An 18,623-nucleotide genomic window follows, 5' to 3' on the forward strand; every position below is an offset into this window, starting at 1 on the left:
TACTCCAATCCAGGGCTACCATGCATTTCAACTACCATTAATCGATAATTATCACTTCAGCATCGACTTGTTGGCCAGCTCTAGTTGCGCTTCGCTCAGTGCTAATGAAAAATCGAATTTTTCGCTTCAAATCGAGTGAAGTTAACACGGGCAAAAGTATTACAGAAGTTAAACTCAAGCGGTTACACAACATGCAATAAGTAGATGTAAGTGAAGTGGCCACTCCCCGAAAAAAAAACGCGCTGCAATGTCAGCTTCTCTGTTCTATCCAATCCAATTTGTATGCCAAGGAACGCCAAGTTTGACATTTGGCTGTGTGCGTGCCTGTGCGGCAGTGTGCGTGTGTGCTGGTGTTTGTGAGTTTCAGTACACAAATTTAAATTGATAAAACTCGACAAAGGCAGCGGTTCTGAATTGCAGCGAGTGCATTCCCTGCACTGCCAAGCGCCTATTAATTGTGCATTTATCACAGCGGATTCAAACAATCTGCACCTCCAAACGGGCAAGCAAAAACAAATTCATTGAAGACTAACGCCAGGATGCCACAAAACAAAAAAAAAAAACAAATGTAGAACGGTGTAGTAATAGGACAGTGTTGCCGAGCTGCTTCCAGTTGTTGGTACTATTGCTATGCAGTGCAGTGTAGCGTACATAAATATTTATCTCACTGCCTTATCAGGCAGCATTGTTAATAACGAGAGTGTCTCTGTGGGCATATTAATTGTTTGTTGGATGCTCGCGGCCAGTGTTATATAAATTGCAGAACATCATTGAATTAAAAGGTCAGCGAGTGAATTGATTGATCAAATTGGCAAGGGGCGGGCGTTAGGAGGGCCCTGCGGAGTAACTTGTAGGGTTTTCTTCGCTTGGCGTTTTGTGCTTTTCTCATTTCCCTTTTCCCACTTTTCGTACAACTTTTCTGCTCGATGACGGTGAACGCCCAAAAAAAATACAAACAAGTCTGTTTGTTTGTAGTGTCGCCATGCGCGTGTGTGTGTGTGTGTGTGTGAGCTTCTGCTTTTTGTGACCTAGGGTTAATTTATAGGTGTCGCCTTAATTATCCGGACTCTGCATATTCCTCCGGTGTTTGCTGTGCCTGACTTCTGCTGACACTTGTTGCCCCTGTTAACGGCGCTGTTAGTTTCAATCCGAATCCCCTGGATTCCTAGCCATATCGTGCGATAACCTCTCATTTGCCAGTCGGTTGATTATCATGTTCATAATGAAAGTAACAGCAAATAGCTGAATTTTCGGTTGTCCAAACTCATTTAGCGCTGTTTTAGAGGGGGTTTATCAGTAGTCCAGCAGTTTTTAGTTTGCGACGCCCATATTATGGTGATAAATACATACATATGTATGTACATGTCATTATTTTTATGAAATGTATTTATCATTAAACCTATTTTTACTGGTTGACAAATGTAAATACAATTTCAACAGCTACATATATTTGTTTTCAATGTACAATGCGTTTGACCTTTTGGCGGTCGAAGTTTTATATTTTGGTTCCACCCAACCAAGATATACAACTGTAACTATGGCAACCCACTCTAATGTAATTGACACATCATGTCGTATACGTGATATTTTGGGAGCAACGCAATTATATTTAAAGTTCCGTAATTTATTGCTTTCTCGTGATCTAGTAGGCAAACACATTCACATACACTGATAAAGAAACTTAGTTATCGTTTATTTACAAACCCAACCAGTGCTGGACCCACCCAAACAAAAATGGGCCTCAAGTTAAAGTTAGAGAATCGATATGTTTGCCCATGCTGTATGGCTTATCCAACCTATCAATTTAAGTGCTGAAATCTTATCTACCAATGCAATATTCATGAAATAAGTTATTTAGTCTATTGTAAGCAAATTTAACGTAGTCTTAAGCGTTTTCTGTGTGCCTGGTAATGTGGAGGCAGTGAGTAGTTGTGCTGTATTCTCTTGAAGCTCTGCTCTATTCATTAAGATGTGCGTGTGCATTGAAGAAGAAAGCCAACGAAAGTTGTTCGCCACATTACCGGCAATGTTGCAACATCGGGCGTGTTGTAATCGTGTGCAAGATGCGCGAAATCCAGCCAAACGCGAACAGAAGAACGTGACTCGAGGCGCAATGTTATTGAATCACAATGCAGAAAGAGCATGGAGCACGGAGCAGCAGCCACCTCCTCATGGGAAACATTACCAGGCTGCCAGTTGAAGAGTCTACAAAGAGCAACCTCAAACCACGATCATTTTTTTCTCCCTCTTTTCTCGTTTCCGAAGACCGAGGAGCCGAAATGTCACAAAAAGAATTGGCGGCACTGGTCGCCACGAGAACGAGCCGCAAACGCACCGTGTCCTCGGCCTCATCCTCAATTTCCTCACGCTCTGAACCGAAATCCATCATAGAGATACACATATCCAATGACTCCTCGCCCACAAAGAGAGCCTGCCGGGAAGTGGAGACTTCAACCTTAAGAGCGGAACAGCCAATGCAGCAGGAAGAAGAGATCCCTGACCAAGTGCCACCGCTGACCGAGGAGGAGCAGCAGCGGCACGATGAGTTCCGGACCAGTGGCTCCATATTTCTGCAGGATTTGCCCTGCTTTAAGTTGCAGCAGGCACAGCCAGCAGCAGGATCCTCACCGATTCCCAAGTGTCGGGAGTGCCGAAGAAGGAACTTGGCTACGAAGGAGGGTGAATCCAGTCCAGCAAGCGATGTTTATTGCCGCTTCTATGAGTTCCGGCGTCTTCAGTTCAATGAGAACGGAGAGCTGGGCGTGGTTGGCTTTCCAAATCCGTACAGTGAGCCGTCACCGGAGGACATTGCCATTTGGCAGCCGGATAAAAACACAGCCCCGACCAGCGGGTACATGGATATACAGGTTTGCAGGTACATCCTGCTGCATGCCGGCGACCAGTTCTGCTATTTGTGGCGCCAGGAAGCAGAGGCTTTGAGGTTGCACCAAAATCCGGACGGAACCATTGCTTGGAAGAAGGCCGTAAAAGGCACACGAGAGATTTGCGATGTGTGTGACACCACGCTGTTCAACTACCATTGGACTTGTCGCAAGTGCGGCTTTGGAGTGTGCCTGGACTGCTTCAAAGATCGCAAGGAGGGACTGCGTCTGCGCCGTGCGGAGAACACTGCCCAAAAGGGATGCGATGAGTACCACTGGCTGCTCTGCAGCGATCCCAGTGGCCCACAGGAGCACGCCCTTACCGAGCTGATGCTAACACAGATCATAGCCGGCGATGCCCTCAACGTCTTGGGCAGGTTGCTGCACGAGGTGCGGACGTTGTGGCAGGTGCCACAGGTCTGCGGCTGCCTTCTGAGCAAGCAAGCGGTGGAAGATGCACAACTAAACGAGCTGATCCAGGATATGATTAAGGAGTCGCAGTTAAAACAGCACACCAGCTACTCTTCGCTGGCCTCCGAGCAGAAGGTACACCAGCAACAGCGCCTCGATCAACTGCACGCCAAGAAGCTGGAGTTCGCCCGAGAGAGAGGTATAGATTATGTCCCAGGACGAGTGTGGACCAAGGAAACCTTGGGGAAGGACCCCATAACAACGGCGTTTGACAATTTCAAGCACATTAACTTCCTAAGGAAGGGATTGGCCGGTTTGAGACGGTTCCTTCCACCACGGGCCATGACCTTAGCCCACTCCACTCAGTTGGCTCCAGGAGTTCCGCACGAGTGGCTCTGCGATGGCAAACTGCTGAGACTCACTGATGCCATGCATCCGGATAATCGAGTTCTGTACCAGGAGGTTTGGAAATGCGGCCAGCCAGTGATGATCTCAGAGGTGGCACGCTCCTTGAATTTAGACCTTTGGCATCCACAAGCCTTTTGCCGAGACTTTGGCGACAAGCCCAATGATCTTATTAATTGCCTGAATGGAAATCTGGTCCCCAATCAGCCGATGCGACACTTCTGGGAGGGATTTCAGTGTATGGGCAAGCGATTGCTAGATGCCAATGGCAAGCCCATGCTCTTGAAGCTTAAGGATTGGCCGCCGGGTGATGATTTTGCGGAAATACTGCCCACCAGGTTTGCTGATTTGATGAAGGGACTGCCCATGCCGGAGTACACTCTTCGCACGGGAAACCTCAACATTGCCAGCTGCTTGCCCAAGATGTTTGTCCCACCAGATTTAGGACCCAAAATGTACAACGCCTATGGCTCTGCATTGCACCCAGACAAGGGGACCACCAATCTCCACTTGGACATCTCGGATGCAGTCAATATAATGGTTTATGTGGGAATACCACAGGATGGGGACACTAAACCTCACATGGCCGCCACGCAGAAAGCCATAGCTCTAGGCGGCTGCGATTACATCACTAGAGCTCGTTGCCAGTCGCCAGATGTTCTACCCGGAGCCCTTTGGCACATATTTCCAGCTCGAGATGCGGACAAAATAAGAGATCTACTTAACCGCGTTACCCTGGAGAAGGGTTTTCGCCTGGAGCCGGATCACGATCCTATTCACGATCAGAATTGGTACTTGGACGACAAATTGCGTGCCCGTTTATTCAAGGAGTACGGCGTGGAGGGACATCCGATTGTCCAGTGCTTGGGCGACGCTGTCTTTATACCAGCTGGCGCCCCTCATCAAGTGCAGAATCTGCACAACTGCATCAAGGTGGCCGAGGATTTTGTCTCGCCGGAAAACATAACGCACTGCTATCATCTTACGCACGAGTTCAGAAGACTCTCGCACTCGCACACAAATCACGAGGACAAACTTCAGATCAAGAATATTATCTACCATGCCATAAAGGACTGTTGTACCATCCTGACCAGAGCTTTGGATGAGCGAATTGATGCGGAAATGGCCAAGCTAAATGCAGATTAGAACTGTCTCACCTTTTAATTTTTTTCAAACCATTTAACATTTATTATTTTTTATAAGATTTTAGAATGTCAAATAATCAATAAATACATACTTAGAATAAAAAAAAAAGGGTACATTTATTTATTTGTCATCCAGCGCACGGTTAACTAATAAAGTTTTGAGCTACATTTTCTATTTAAAAAAAATAAATATATGTATATGAATTCATATTAATTGATTTCATTGAAATTTCTAGTATTTACATAGAACACACTAAGCCTAAGCAAGATACTCGCCAGCAACAAATGCCCATGCATGCTGAGGACGGAGCTGAATCTGATGATGAGGAGTCCAGCACAGGCAGACAGTAGCATCGTAAGGATCACACTACTAATCTGGGGCCCCTAGATAAGTCAAGTCAATTACAACGCCAGAAAGCCTTTTATGTTAACCGAGAGTGGAAAGGGAAATTAAGTTTCTGCTAAACTAGCCTAAAGATCGATATATTAAGAATACAACTAAAATGACGGTCGATTTCAACGATTATTTTTGGGTGAGTCAAATAACCTACATACCAAACCATCAGTTAAATATACTTTCATTTCATTTGTAGGGGGAGAAGAACAATGGCTACGATGTTTTGTACCACAACATGAAGTTTGGCCTGATTGCCAGCAAGGAGTTGTCCGAGTTTCTGCGCGAGAAGTCTAACATTGAGGAGCAGAACTCGAAGATGATGTCCAAGCTGGCCCACAAGGCTGGTACACTAAATAGCACATTCGCACCTGTTTGGACCATACTGCGAACGTCGGCGGAGAAGCTCTCCACGCTCCACCTGCAGATGGTGCAAAAGCTGACCGAGCTGGTCAAGGATGTCGCCAAGTATGCCGACGAGCTGCACAAGAAGCACAAATCCGTCAAGGAGGAGGAATCGCAGACTCTTGAGTGTGTCCAAGCCATCCAGACGTCGACGGTGGCAGTGCAAAAGTTGCGCGATCTGTACGCCAGCAAGGTCCAGGAGCTGGAGAAGTTGCGCAAGGACAACGGCTCGCACAAGGATGCCGAGAAGCTGGAGGGCAAGCTGAAAAAACTGCAGGAGGAGTACAAGGCCTTGTTGGATAAGCATAACCCCATTAAGAACGAATTCGAGCGACGCATGACCCAAACCTGCAAGGTAAGAAGACTTGCATTGAACGTATTAAGTTCAAATGAATTTATCTAATATTTTGAATTAAAGCGCTTTCAAGAGATTGAGGAGGTACACCTTCGTCAAATGAAGGAGTTTCTGTCCACGTATCTGGAAATGCTGCAGAACAATCACGATATGGTGGGTCAAGTACACTCCGACTTCAAGAGGCAGTTTGTCGACATGTCTGTTGATAAACTGCTAGAACAGTTTGTGCTCAATAAGTACACGGGCTTGGAGAAGCCAGGTAAGTCAGCAATCAATAACGCGTAGTAAATTTGGTAACATCTTTCAAACGAATAATGAATTGTTATGCTTCTTATTGCAGAAATGCCTGAACTGGAGTACGTGGCCTTGTCGAGTGGTTCTCGTCTCCAGCAGCCGCAGGTCTCGGCCAGCGCGTCCAACTCAAATTCGGCCACCAGCATTCAGGCTGCTCTGCGGACTGGAAATGCAGCAACGACTGCCTCGGGCAGTGCGGTGTCCATGGATCAGCGGGGCGATGCCTTGGCGGCAATCTCTGTTGGGAGCGGAAGTGCTGCCAGCGGAAGTATTCCCTTTGCCGAGGATCCGATACTGGGAGCTTTGGGCTCTCCGCGTCCCACATCGCCGGACATGCTGGCGGGAGCAAATGCATCTGGGATACAACCGCAGCCGACTGGTGGAGCCACATCCACGGTGAAGAGCTTGCGCTCCTGGTTTTTGCCCACTGCCAAACAGCAGCCGTCCGCAGGCGCCGGAAATTTCGGTATGGGCGGAAGTGGTAGCACCAACAATACCACCACCACGATAACAGCAAGCAACAATAGCAACAACTTGAACACCAACAACACAACAGCAACAACTACAACAACAACTGGCACGAATAATCTCACCACAAATATCACCAAAAATTCCCCTAATTCTGAGGATACTAGCAATCAAGGTTCTTTCTCTTTGATTTTATTTGGTTTATGTTTTTATTTATTATTTTTCGTTGACATCGTTGTATGGTAAAAGTTTAATCTATGTATGTACTTGTGGGGTCTATCAGTTGATCTTTAAATTTGATCTATTTCTACTGTAACATATTTCCTTATATGTTCTTTTATATGTACTTAAGTTTATGTTCGTCTCTAAACTGTATCTATTCATACTGCTTAAATTTTGTAATTGGTTATAAGAAAATGTGGGATCTAATTCATAGTACTGTTTTCATGAAACAATAATATTTTTCTTATTATGTTTTATGGACTAAGTACTAAGCCTTTGGAAATAGTCTTATTTCCATGATAATTGTATATAATTGTATGGACTTTATTTATTTTTATTTAAAATCTTCGTTTACTAGTTTAATGCGATCTTTAATTGTACACTCAAACACCAGCCAATCAATCAGACAATTGTCTTGACTTTTTACATAAACTACAGCACATCCACACGCACACACAAATGCCATAAAGCCATTGAACTAATAGCACTTACAACAGCAATCTTTTCTCTATGCTTTTCTTCGTCTTATTTCCGTATACATGCTTCGCATACATACATCCATCGCATCCATCAACCACTGCTCATCCCAATCATCCACCCATCCATGCACCGATCGACTAATCGAAATCAAAACTTTAGATCAGACACAACAGCAACCGGCAGAGGCCTTAACTCCAACCGCAAGTGCCACTGCAATTGCTGCGGCGAGTGCGCCTGGGAAGAAGCAATTGAACGCAACGACAAGCGAGCAGCAGCTATCGAAATCATTAAATGAGCAAGAGCACCTACAACAGACTGCAGCAGCTACGGCAGCAACATCTGCAGCAGCAACAACCGCCACAACGACAACGTCCAGACGTGCAACGTCACTTTTAAATATATTCACATCAAACTCTCAGGGTAAATGAATCAAGAATGTCAATGAAAGTGATTGGCCCCCATTTCACCACCTCTCCAATTACTAAAACACCTGTACAGCATTTCCACCAAAAAAAAAATTGCATGTACCTATCCGAAATATGTATATTTAAAGGCTTTTCTGTGTGCTCAACTTATTGTTCTCTCATACCCGATTAACATTTAATTGTTATTGAAGCACTTTAGGGCGGTGTTTGAGTTCTGAGGAAGACAATGCATTTAAGTTTCAACTATGAACTGTTTGTATTACACAGTTATTCCCATCACAGAAGTCTCAACATTGATGTGTTGAGGTGTCACCTTCTTTTCCTGTGTATTCTATTAGCCATAAGCTTGCTTATTCACTCAAGAATCTCATTAATCTTGCTTTCATTAATCTGATCCACCTTTCGCCGGTAGTCTCTGGTATTTTACGCAGTCGTCGCGACAAGACAAAAACCAAAAAGGCTAAGAAAAAGAAAGACAATGAGTCCGCCGAGAACATACAGGAAGAACGCCTTACCAGGTGGGTCTACAAAATGCTTACATGCCTCAATTACTAAAATCTTAACCGTTGCCGATCTCATTCTATTTTCTAGTTTGGATCGCGGCAACAACACGCTGTTGGACTATGACGACCATGGGCGCAGCATGAAGACGCAGAATTCCAGCGGCAGTAGCGCAGGCGGTGGCCTGGCCGCCCTGTCGGTGACCTCAGCTCAAGGAAGCGTGGATTCCGCAGGTGCAAGTAGCATGGGGGGCAGCGGAGGTGCCGCCGTGGCCAGTGGGAGCCTTCCCAATGCAGGTGCCCTAACCAACTCGGCTTCGACCACGGCTGCGGGCGCCACAAGTGGCACCGGAACTGGCTATGAGGTGGATGAGGAGGGATTCAGCATACAGCCTGCTAAGGAAATAGCGTGGGAGGAGGGCCAGGATAAATGTAAGCTCTTAACTTGAATATCTTCTGAACGCTTGACTTAAATGGGAAACTTACAGCTGGCAGTTTCTATTCCGACTCGGATACGGACTCCGACAACGATAAGCAGGAACGCCGGATCCATGTGAGCATTAAGCCATTGAAGAATGGCCAGGCGCCCATGTCGGCCAGCGTGGACGAGCTGCGTGCCACCGTGGAGAACATTTCGCTGTCCCCAACTGGAGTATTTTCAGTGAGTTCCTCTACCATGAAAGTTATGTAAGGTTGTTTAAAAAACACAAATCTATTTCCAACACAGCATCACAGCCAGCAGTTGCAAGCAGCCAGAGGAGCTCCGGCATCGCGTCAACAGTCGCCGGAAATATCGAATGCCTCCACTCCCACGGCCAGTGTGCATCCTTATGCCCCGCTGCAGAGTCCCACGCTGTCCAACAATAATAACGCAAACACCACGACCAACAGTCGCTATGCCGATCTTGGCGATATCTTCTCAGAGTTGGGTGACATGAGTATGTCGGCGCCCTCATCGGCGACGCTGGGAAAACCGCCCGGAAGACAAATACCAACACCGACGTCAGCGTCAACAGGTGGAAGCATAGCCATACCACGACCGCCATCGCGACGCTCTGATATGATTGCCATTGGACCGGCGGCAACAGCGACCGCGCCTGGACGCGGCAGAATGTCGCCGGCTCCGGTGACAGCCATGAATCGAGCCGAGAGCATTGGCAGTCTGGAGTTCCGTACGGCCATCGGGGGCGTGGGCTCCTCGCGAGGACCCTCTCCACTCACAATCGGCATTTCGGACACCATACCGCTGGCAGTGGCATTCCACGAAATCATACACGCATATTTTCGGGGCAGCGATGAGTCGCGCTGCCAGGTGAAAGTGTCCGGTGATATGATGCTATCATTCCCAGCTGGCATTGCCGGCCTTTTAGCCAATAATCCAAATCCAGCCAAGCTGGGTTTCCGCATTAAGCACGTTCAGAATCTGGAGAACCTGGTGCCCAACGGAAAACTGGTGCAAATGTAAGTTTTGAGATCTTAATTGTAGAAATCAAATAATCTTATTTGGATTAATTGCAGAGATCGCCAGCAGTCGAGTTCTGTTAGCACGATGTTGGAGTTCAATATGGGTGCTTTAACGGCCCTGCTCCGAAGGCAGGCGGAGAATAACCCGACAGCCTCCTACTTCAACGTGGACATACTCAAGTATCAGGTGCGCACCAAGCCGGGAGCCAGCTCGTGTCCCTTCCAACTGGTCAGCTACTGGAAGTGTGAGTCCAGCTACACGGCCCTCAAAGTGGACTACAAGTACAATAACCACGCCATGGCCAGTGCCTCGCCACTTCTGAATGTCACGCTCTCGGTGCCCGTCAATGGATCTGTGCGCAATGTCCAGTCGAAGCCGCATTCTGCCTGGTAAGGAAGTGACAATTTCTTTGTATATTTAATTATAACCGATCGCATTTTTGGTTTCTAGGTTGGGAGAATCGAATCGATTGGTGTGGAACTTTACGGACATCTCGCAGAATTCACAAGACGGCGGAGTGGGCACTCTGCGGGCACGCTTGGAGCTCAACGATGGTCCTTCTACGCCGGCACTCCTGGCCACCCAGTTCAACTGCGAGGGCACCACACTTTCGGGCATCGAGTTCGAGCTCCAGGGCAGTGGCTATCGCTTGTCCTTGGTCAAACGGCGCTTCGTTTCTGGTGCGTTTGAATATACGTTTTATATAAACAGCTCTGTAATTTTCGTTCACTTTTCAGGAAAATATGTGTGCGAAGGCGATGGCATTCGCAGTGGAGCTACACCCACGCCTCCGTCGGTCGGTTCCACCAGTCCGTACTCGGCGAAGTCGAATTAGTTGCTCCCCACTCAATAGACGGCAAATGGGAACGAAAAATGGCAATATGGCAATAGGCTCGTGAAAAAATAGAGAAATTTTTGTAACTAATCTTTAATATGAGACAACCACATACACACCCAAACCATATTTAATTAGGCACAGGAATAGAGGAGCCTGCATAGTTTTCTCAGAGCTTTTTATTATAACCCCCATACTTGATTTCGATTTGGACAACGCAATGCGGAATGAAATTGACAAACTTTAACATTTGCACAGATTGAAGCATGACAAAATTGAGGAAAATCGAAATTATATCAATTGGCATTCCAGCAATTGATATCCAAACGAAATCGAAAGTGGGACCTATTATGTATTTTTGTACACACAAAATTCTGTTTTTCACGCGAAGTGTTGAATCTGCCTGCGGAGGTCCGAAATGCGGGTCTGCAAAATCTGGATGTATTATTTGTTATATATACGTATGCGAGTATATATTATTAAAGTGTATTTATTATGTTTAACTGAATATGATGTAAACGAACGATATTGTATGTAGCTATGTAGATATCTAAAAACAACACACCGAACGTTGATTTTATGTTCACTTTTGTACACACAACCAAATCCAAATGTATTAAATGTAAGATACAAAACCTGCACTGCGTCTCGCTTGGAATCTCGATGGATATTGCTTTCGTCACCGGACCAGAGGTCTGGATAAGGCGACACTGCCCAGTTCATGCTGCAACCGGAGTTTGTCGCCGTTTTCAGCGTTTCAGACTCTCGTTTCTCCGGCGTTCAATTAATTATCGAATTTAGGCAAAGAACATGACAAACTGGTTTCGGTCTCTTTGGGGCGCCTGACAAGGCAAATACATATAGGAAATTAGCAGGCCGTTGAAAATAGAACAAGAAATGAGATGAAATGAAATGCTGAAATGCTGAAATCAAAATCATTAAAATGTGGGTGCACAGATCGCTGGGGAGCATTAGCCTAAAATTTAATTTGTAAATTTCTGTAAGAAATGTCTTAAAACTCGTGGGGCAGCTGTCGTTGGCGATGACGTCATGCCGCCACAAATTGATCTCAAGGTCGAGTCGACGGACGCGTTTTCATTTCACTTGGCACACTTGACTGTGGGCTGCCTTTTAAATATACAAGTATGTACAATCACATTGCACTCGTCCATTAGGCAAAAGGCGACTACTTGTGTCTCGAATCTTTTGGAGCCGGGAATAAGCGAATCCAATTGAGGCAAGGGTGACTGACTGGAACTTTACACTTCCTATGGGTAGCTGACCATAGAGATCGCGTCGAATGGCTGGCAAACGATAAGATTAAATTACTAAACAATTGTTGTGCTCATACAAATGCATATTGTATATTGCCATTGCCCGTGGGTACAAAAAGCCATTAATTGTTCAACAAAAGGCAACCGACCCAACAACACACATGTCTGTTGATATATGACATTAGCAGCCCTGAAATCTAGAACGCAGTCTCTGTTTTTAGTTAGATAACAAATTATTAACAGATGCTGGGTGCTGAGCGCTTTTCGCAAGTCAGTTTAGGGAGTTAGATTAATACGAAGGCTTCTTATCTGTTTAACAACATTGCACTTTATTTATATTGACTGCATTAGTAGTGCTTAAGCATATACATATATTTATTTAATTATATAGATATTACTGGTATAAATTAGGGAACAAGCTCTCTGGGTTAGCTTGTACTTTTGGGTTTTATTCAACAACATTCTAAACTAACATTAATCGAATTTAAATTATGTGGTAGATTAGTTTAATTCCGTTTGTCTGACAAGCGCACCCTATATAAAAACACACAACTCGCCAATAATATACACATCCATACTGTTTTTTTTTTTTTGCTAATAAACAGTCAACTTTCGGTGATCAGTTTCACTTCGCCCCCAGCACAGTGGTACGAGATTCCTTGAAATGCCACATGGAAGTTTCTCAAATTTGAACACAATCCTCATGTCTTTGTTTATACCTTGGGCGTATAAGCAAATATGAATCGGCGTCTCCAACTGTTGCCAATCTTATCAAACTCGGGCATCCACTTGTCCCACTGTGCGTTTAGTCAATTCAAGTTGATAGTACACATGTGTACATATGTTTTAGCTTCGCCATAAATATCGCCGACTTCTGAGTGTGTGCGTGTCTAAATAAACTACGGCTGACATCATTCCTGTTAACATATTCGCAGTTAAGCTCACTGTATCGCTAGACACAATTTCGTAAAGTGATTAGTTAGTACATCTTGCAGCGCTGGGCTCCTCCTCCGCATCACCCACTGGTACGGTTCCACTGGCCTGCAAGAGATGAAAGCAGAAATCCGATTTAAGTCTCGGCAACAAGATCGTAAATTACAACCCACCCATTCGAATTGTTCATGCTGATGGATAATTGCTTAATTGCGGATCAAATAGATCATTCGATCGAATAAACAATGGGGTGGGTCTGAGCAAAAAAAGGTGGTGCTCGTTTAAATATTAAATCTATATTATTTTTAGACCCCATCGCTTTCATATACAATAACTTTTTTCCGAACCTCCCCGGGCGAGGAATTGGAAATTGAAAAAAAATTAACACAGACGTGCCTGGAATAAAGTTTTGTATGTTCGGCATGCGGTTTTTCTGAAATGCGCAATTGACGCCCGCCGGTTCGCCTGAATTTATTTCAACTTTTGCGCTATATAGAGACCTAAGACCGATTTCTATTGCCGTCTGTTTATTTGCATATTCCGCTTTATGGCTCAAGTGAAAAATTCCGAAAAAATTCAAGGTGGAATCGAAAGAGAATCGTTGGATTATAATGCCCAGCAAGATCAACAACTAGTCTCTCACTCTTATCAAGTGATTCCAAAATATGTATCTTTAGAGCCAAATAAACAACTGAACTGAACTGAACAGAACAGAACAGAGTAGAGCAGCACAGCAATAACTATAAACTCTATATCGTCTGTGGGCAGATCTTTTTATAGGCGCCACAATTTGTAGCCAAATGTTGGGCTCTATTATTATAGCATTGTGGATCACCTGGCGGCCTGATAGCGAATATATGCTGCCAACTAATGAAAAGTTTGCCTCCGTAGCATGGCAATGCACAGTTAAGCGATCCGGCCTTATCGGGCGACCTCAGCACATGACCGTGAACGGAGCGGGGGGAATTAATCAAATCGAAAGAAATGCCAAATGGGGCTGGTGCTACCGTATATACCGTATACACATAGGTGCGGTCCTCCACTCCAGAGTTTGGCCACCTCGCAGTGGATGTGGATGAGCCGAATGTGTTGGATGGGCTTCTTGCGTCGATTCTAAATTCGAAACTCAATCATTTATAGGCAACTGACTCATGACAGAAACTTCCGTTGCGAAAAACGTGTAGCCAGAAATGTTAGCCAAATGCTTCTATATGGCGCTCGTGGATTCATTCGTACATACGTATGTACATATGGGCATATATCTTGGATGGTGTGCTCGACAGTATATGGAAACCGCTAAGCAAACAAACAAACAGCCAGGGCGTTATGTAAAGTAAACAATTTGAAGACGAATCCAGGCGAACGGAAGGGCACCAGAAAATGAAGCGTTTTTAATAGGTTTCCCATTTGGAGCGCAGAACGATGATGATACAGTGACAGCAAATATTGAAAATTTCTATGGACATTGCTGGGAGCCAACAAATTCGGAGAAGGGCAGAAGAGATATAGCCAAAATTATAGTTCCGCAAGCGCAACTAATGTCTATTTTAAAACAAACAACAAGGGAAAGTCTCTAAAAATAAAAATGTCTCAACCAAGCCACGGAAAAACAATTTGTTTCAGACAAATACAGATACTATACTTAAAACAAACAAATGCCGAAAACAAATAGTTTCTAGAAAGTACTTTTCTAAACAAATAGTTTTAACGACCAATATTGTTTGACCTTTAGAAAAATTAACATAAAATTTAAGAGTGCAGTGCTGGCACAACTTCCAAGTACTTTTTATTTACTACAGATTCTGTTTCCTCTGAACACAGAAATTGTATTAGACTCAAACTATTAGAAACATTAGTTTGCTTAAAATTTCGCCACAAAGTCCACCCTTTCGAAGGACTACTGTAATTGGCAATTTCGCCAACCAAGGCCGAACCGCACCCAAATCCGCAAAACGCTCATTTACGACCCATAACAAAACTGCACCCGTCATGCGTCTCACCTGCTTGTGCGCCACTCCACTCCGGTTGGAAGTGGAACCCAGCCTGCTGACCTGTTGACCCGTGCCACGCCCCCTCCCGCCTACAGGACGTAGTTGCGCAGCTTTTCGGTGGGCAGCGTTCGGTTGGCGAACGAGACAATAGCCGCCGCCGGCTGGCTGACGGACAGGTCGCAGAACACATGGCACTGGTTGTCCGTGGAGCTGTGCGACCTCCTGGCCACGAAGGCGAAGATGGTCTTCTTGTCGCTCTCGCCCTCGCTGGTCCACATCCGGTTCTCGGGATCGATGGCACAGTGGGAGATAACATCCGCCGTGTAGTGCTTCCGGAAGAACTTCTTGCGCGTGTTGTCCGTGAGCGTGATGCCCTGCGAGGAGACCTTGAAGTGCACCTCCGTGGGCTGCGGCAGGGGTCGCTGGCCATACATCAGCCGGATGGCCTTGCGGATGGCCTCGTTGCCGGTCAGCGATTCCGTGTCGCAGGAGTAGAGCCACAGCACATTGGTGGCCGCCCCGTGGGCAAGTAGATGCTGCTGGGCGGGTGTAGTGGCCCGCACCGGTGGCACTATATCCCGATCGGGCAGCCGGAGGAGACACGGCAACGCCAGCTGGCTAATGGAATGCTCGAAGACGAGGGCGGACAGTGATGTGAACACCGGCTCGTCATCGCAGCCCTTCAGATGCACTCCGCCCTTCGTGGGCTCGATGAGGAAGTGACGCACCAGCTCCTGCGAACCGGCGGGCGGTTGAGCCACCCTAACCACCAGGCCGTAGGAATCCTTGTACGTGGTGGAGTCCCTGACCAGGAACGTGCCCGGCTGGGCGGCGGCCAGCAGAGCGATGGCATCCTCGCGCGTGAGATTTGGTTTGTACCAGAACTGGGACGAACTCCGGGCGAATTGCACGGAATCGGCGGACACCTCGAGTGGCTGCAGAGCAGGCGGTAGGCCACGACGTGGCCCTGTTTGGTAGATGGACTCCGGGGGCAATTGGGTCGTCGGCGTCAGAGACGCAGATGATGATGATGATGATGCCCCAAAAGGCGTGCGCGGTGTGACCGGAAAGGCGGGCGTTTCTGGCCTGCTGGTGGGACTAGGCGTCATCTGGTGTTGGCCATTGGTATTTGGGTTGCTCACTCTCTTCGTACTGGTGGCATAAATGGGCGAAGCTGGTGCAGCTGCTATGGCTGGTGGTGCTCCTATTGCTGGCAATGGCGAGGTGGACTTGGATGTCGATGTGGATGCGGAGAGATCGCGACGTGTGCGCGTGAGTGTCTCCTCCATGTGGTTCTGGCCATAAACGGCGCCCAGTTGCTCCAACGGCTCCAACTGTTGGCGTTTGTGGGTCGTTTCCAAGCTGTTAATTGTGTGATAATTGCGTTCCATGGTCCGCCGATTGACCACACCATCTGGCACATCCTGATCCAGCCGCAGATCCTCGAACTGAATATTCCTCGTCGTATACCCTTTGGGTTCGGGCCTCACATCATCCAGGTTCAGATTAAACTCAAAATCGTAGTTGTATTTCGTGGGTTTCCCATTCGACGAGGGACTCTTCCGGTAAAGGGTTCCATTGCTATCGTTCTTCAGCCCATTGCCGTAGCCATCGCTCGGATAGTATTGCCGCTGGGGCGGAGCGGGTGCCACTCGGGCTCGCTCCCCCGACGACTCCCTGTCCAGATTCCTATATTCATTGTAGACCTTTTCGCGTCGCTCCCGCAGCAGCTGCTCGAAATTATCTCTCACCGGCGTCGGCGTTGCGCTGCTCGACCTGTAGTGGTATGTATTGGCTATGGTGTTGGTATTGGTCGAACTGGTGGGACTAACGCCATTGCCCAGCGTTTTGCGCACCAGCAAAGGGCTCGTCAGCCTTGTTGGTGGCTTTATCATATCGCCAGTACCGACATTATTACTAGAACTATTTGCATTCACATTCGTATTCGTTGGCCCGAAATCAAAGTCTAGAAAACTATCCGCTCGCGTAGGTGTCGGAGTTTTGCGCAGCGGGGTCGAAGTTTTGGCTATGCCATAGCTAAATGGCAGCGAGTTCTCGCGCGCGTGATAAGGTATTCCATTGCCGTTGCCGTTTCCGTTACCAATTCCATTTCCATTACCAATTCCACTTATATTCCCATTTCCATTCGCCTGCCCATTGCCATTCACATTATAGTTTTTATAGTAATTATTGTTATTATTGGCCGCGGTGTATTGGTATTGGTATTTGTGGTCGGCGGCAGCAGCGCTTTCTTCGTACGGCGACCGCATTGTTTCGCGAATTCCAAAAGACTGATTCAAAAAAAAGGTCGAGAAGATACAACTCAAACCGTAGAGTCGGCGTTGGCGTTCCGCTCTCTCTCGCGTGGTTGGGCTCCCGCTCTCGCTCACGGCGTTTGTTGGCCAACAAACAGCGAGTCAACCTCCTCAAGTCTGTTTCTGGTTCGCCATGAGTGGGCACAGTGTGCTAGGCCTTAGTAAATCCATCTCGTATCTAATTATAAACTTATAATAGCTTTGTAAGTGTGGCCAATCTGGCGTATGAGTAATTTTTTGACAGCTTTGTGACAACAGTGCGTATGAGCAACATTTGTCCATTTTCGATTTTACGATGGAAAAATGCGTTACAGTAATTGAAGTTATAAAAAAATATATATATATGTTTATAATGAAAATATCACACAATTAAAATATTGGTAATTGTTAGTTTTCCATTTTCGCTGACACCAACAACTTTGGCAACCAAATCCAGTGATCTTGCGAAAGTGAAAGAACAGCATTATAAATAGAACTGTCATCGGGCATTTAATAATCTCACGCCCACTGTGCCTCCAATGCTCACAAATACACGCCAAAAGGTGTTGGATGCCAAGAGAGATCGCTCCATCAGAGAGTGCACATCGCGGAGACAGAGAGTTAGAGACCGAGAGAGAGATGCGAGCCGATGAGAGTGGGGCGTCGGTGATGTCATCCCCACTTATTGACGAATACACACGAAGGAGAGCCCCAGCCAAACCGCACGAACTAATCAAAACAAGCAATCGAAGCCTATACAGATTAGGGGCCCCGTAAAGTTCGATCCACGCACGTTGGACGCGAATTTCGATCAAAGAACCCGCACATTGTACTTCCAATTGGAGACCAAACGTGTGCAGCGATCTTATTGGAGTGAAATTGATAACAGCTGTGGGGATCGCTTCCTCTTGTTCTCCTCACTCTGTCTCTCTCACGTAGCAAGCAACCCCAATTGGGGGGCCTTTTGAAAGGGTAATTCGCCGATGGCACCCACTGTAACTGCGGGCACGTTCTTCCATTGAATTCTTGGCGTTTTCATCAATTAAATTGCCTCTTTTTCTTTAAATGAGCTGCATTTGCTTTCCGCTGAGTAAAACAAACGATCATTGTTTATGCCATTTAAATGGGGTTTTCTTTATCAATCAATTGCGGTCTTGTTTCCCAGCAGGTTCAGGTTGCACTTTCCCAATGAACTTTTGTGGCAATTACACATACACCATCTAGCAAGAGGCCACAAGCGTGCACTTGGAAAAAAATATGATTTAAAATTCAGATTGTTATTTTTGATACGATACTTATATTAGCTATTGTTGGGATTATTCGATAAAAACTTATTTATCTAGATTTTATTCCTATCTTCTTAAGATATAGTAAGTATGCCAGGACTATTCATAAGTGGTAGACGAAATATGATTAACAAAATGTGCCTATTTCTTTCAGTGCTG

At 46.1% G+C, this 18,623-nt stretch overlaps 3 protein-coding genes across 5 annotated transcripts; 2 read left to right on the forward strand and 1 right to left on the reverse strand.

The window, feature by feature from the left end:
• The first annotated feature begins 67 nt into the window (after positions 1 to 67).
• On the forward strand, positions 68 to 11,321 carry LOC120453685 (F-BAR domain only protein 2). Of its 3 annotated transcripts, none has more exons than XM_039638503.1 (13): positions 68 to 206; positions 5,080 to 5,376; positions 5,437 to 5,997; positions 6,061 to 6,256; positions 6,338 to 6,934; positions 7,621 to 7,881; positions 8,299 to 8,404; positions 8,478 to 8,818; positions 8,875 to 9,047; positions 9,114 to 9,847; positions 9,905 to 10,240; positions 10,302 to 10,531; positions 10,589 to 11,321. In XM_039638503.1, exons 2-13 carry the CDS (start codon positions 5,347 to 5,349, stop codon positions 10,684 to 10,686), a joined length of 3,663 nt encoding a protein of 1,220 aa, XP_039494437.1. In that variant the 5' UTR covers positions 68 to 206; positions 5,080 to 5,346; the 3' UTR covers positions 10,687 to 11,321. The 3 variants fall into 3 exon arrangements, with proteins under 3 accessions (XP_039494437.1, XP_039494438.1, XP_039494439.1); XM_039638504.1 differs by having other exon boundaries at positions 6,338 to 6,757; XM_039638505.1 differs by lacking the exon at positions 7,621 to 7,881.
• On the forward strand, positions 69 to 4,922 carry LOC120453686 (lysine-specific demethylase 3B). The gene is made up of 2 exons (XM_039638506.1): positions 69 to 206; positions 2,266 to 4,922. The coding sequence occupies exon 2, from the start codon at positions 2,280 to 2,282 to the stop codon at positions 4,842 to 4,844; it is 2,565 nt and encodes an 854-aa protein (XP_039494440.1). The 5' UTR covers positions 69 to 206; positions 2,266 to 2,279; the 3' UTR covers positions 4,845 to 4,922.
• A 944-nt stretch (positions 11,322 to 12,265) lies between the features above and the next one.
• Positions 12,266 to 17,179, reverse strand: LOC120452327 (tensin). The gene is made up of 2 exons (XM_039636480.2): positions 14,894 to 17,179; positions 12,266 to 13,001 (listed from the first exon to the last, which is right to left on the reverse strand). The coding sequence occupies exon 1, from the start codon at positions 17,152 to 17,154 to the stop codon at positions 14,974 to 14,976; it is 2,181 nt and encodes a 726-aa protein (XP_039492414.1). The 5' UTR covers positions 17,155 to 17,179; the 3' UTR covers positions 12,266 to 13,001; positions 14,894 to 14,973.
• Between the last annotated feature and the right edge of the window lie 1,444 nt (positions 17,180 to 18,623).

The sequence above is a fragment of the Drosophila santomea genome, chromosome 3R, assembly GCF_016746245.2.
Source record: "Drosophila santomea strain STO CAGO 1482 chromosome 3R, Prin_Dsan_1.1, whole genome shotgun sequence".
Lineage (NCBI taxonomy): Eukaryota > Metazoa > Arthropoda > Insecta > Diptera > Drosophilidae > Drosophila > Drosophila santomea.

Coding starts and splice junctions, on each gene's coding strand:
- LOC120452327 (XM_039636480.2), bottom strand. CDS start 17,154: ATGCGGTCGCCGTACGAAGAAAGCGCTGCTGCCGCCGACCACAAATAC.
- LOC120453685 (XM_039638503.1), top strand. CDS start 5,347: ATGACGGTCGATTTCAACGATTATTTTTGG. Junction 7,882..8,298: donor ATTCACATCAAACTCTCAGG/GTAAATGAATCA, acceptor TTTCGCCGGTAG/TCTCTGGTATTTTACGCAGT. Junction 9,848..9,904: donor AACGGAAAACTGGTGCAAAT/GTAAGTTTTGAG, acceptor GATTAATTGCAG/AGATCGCCAGCAGTCGAGTT.
- LOC120453686 (XM_039638506.1), top strand. CDS start 2,280: ATGTCACAAAAAGAATTGGCGGCACTGGTCGCCACGAGAACGAGCCGC.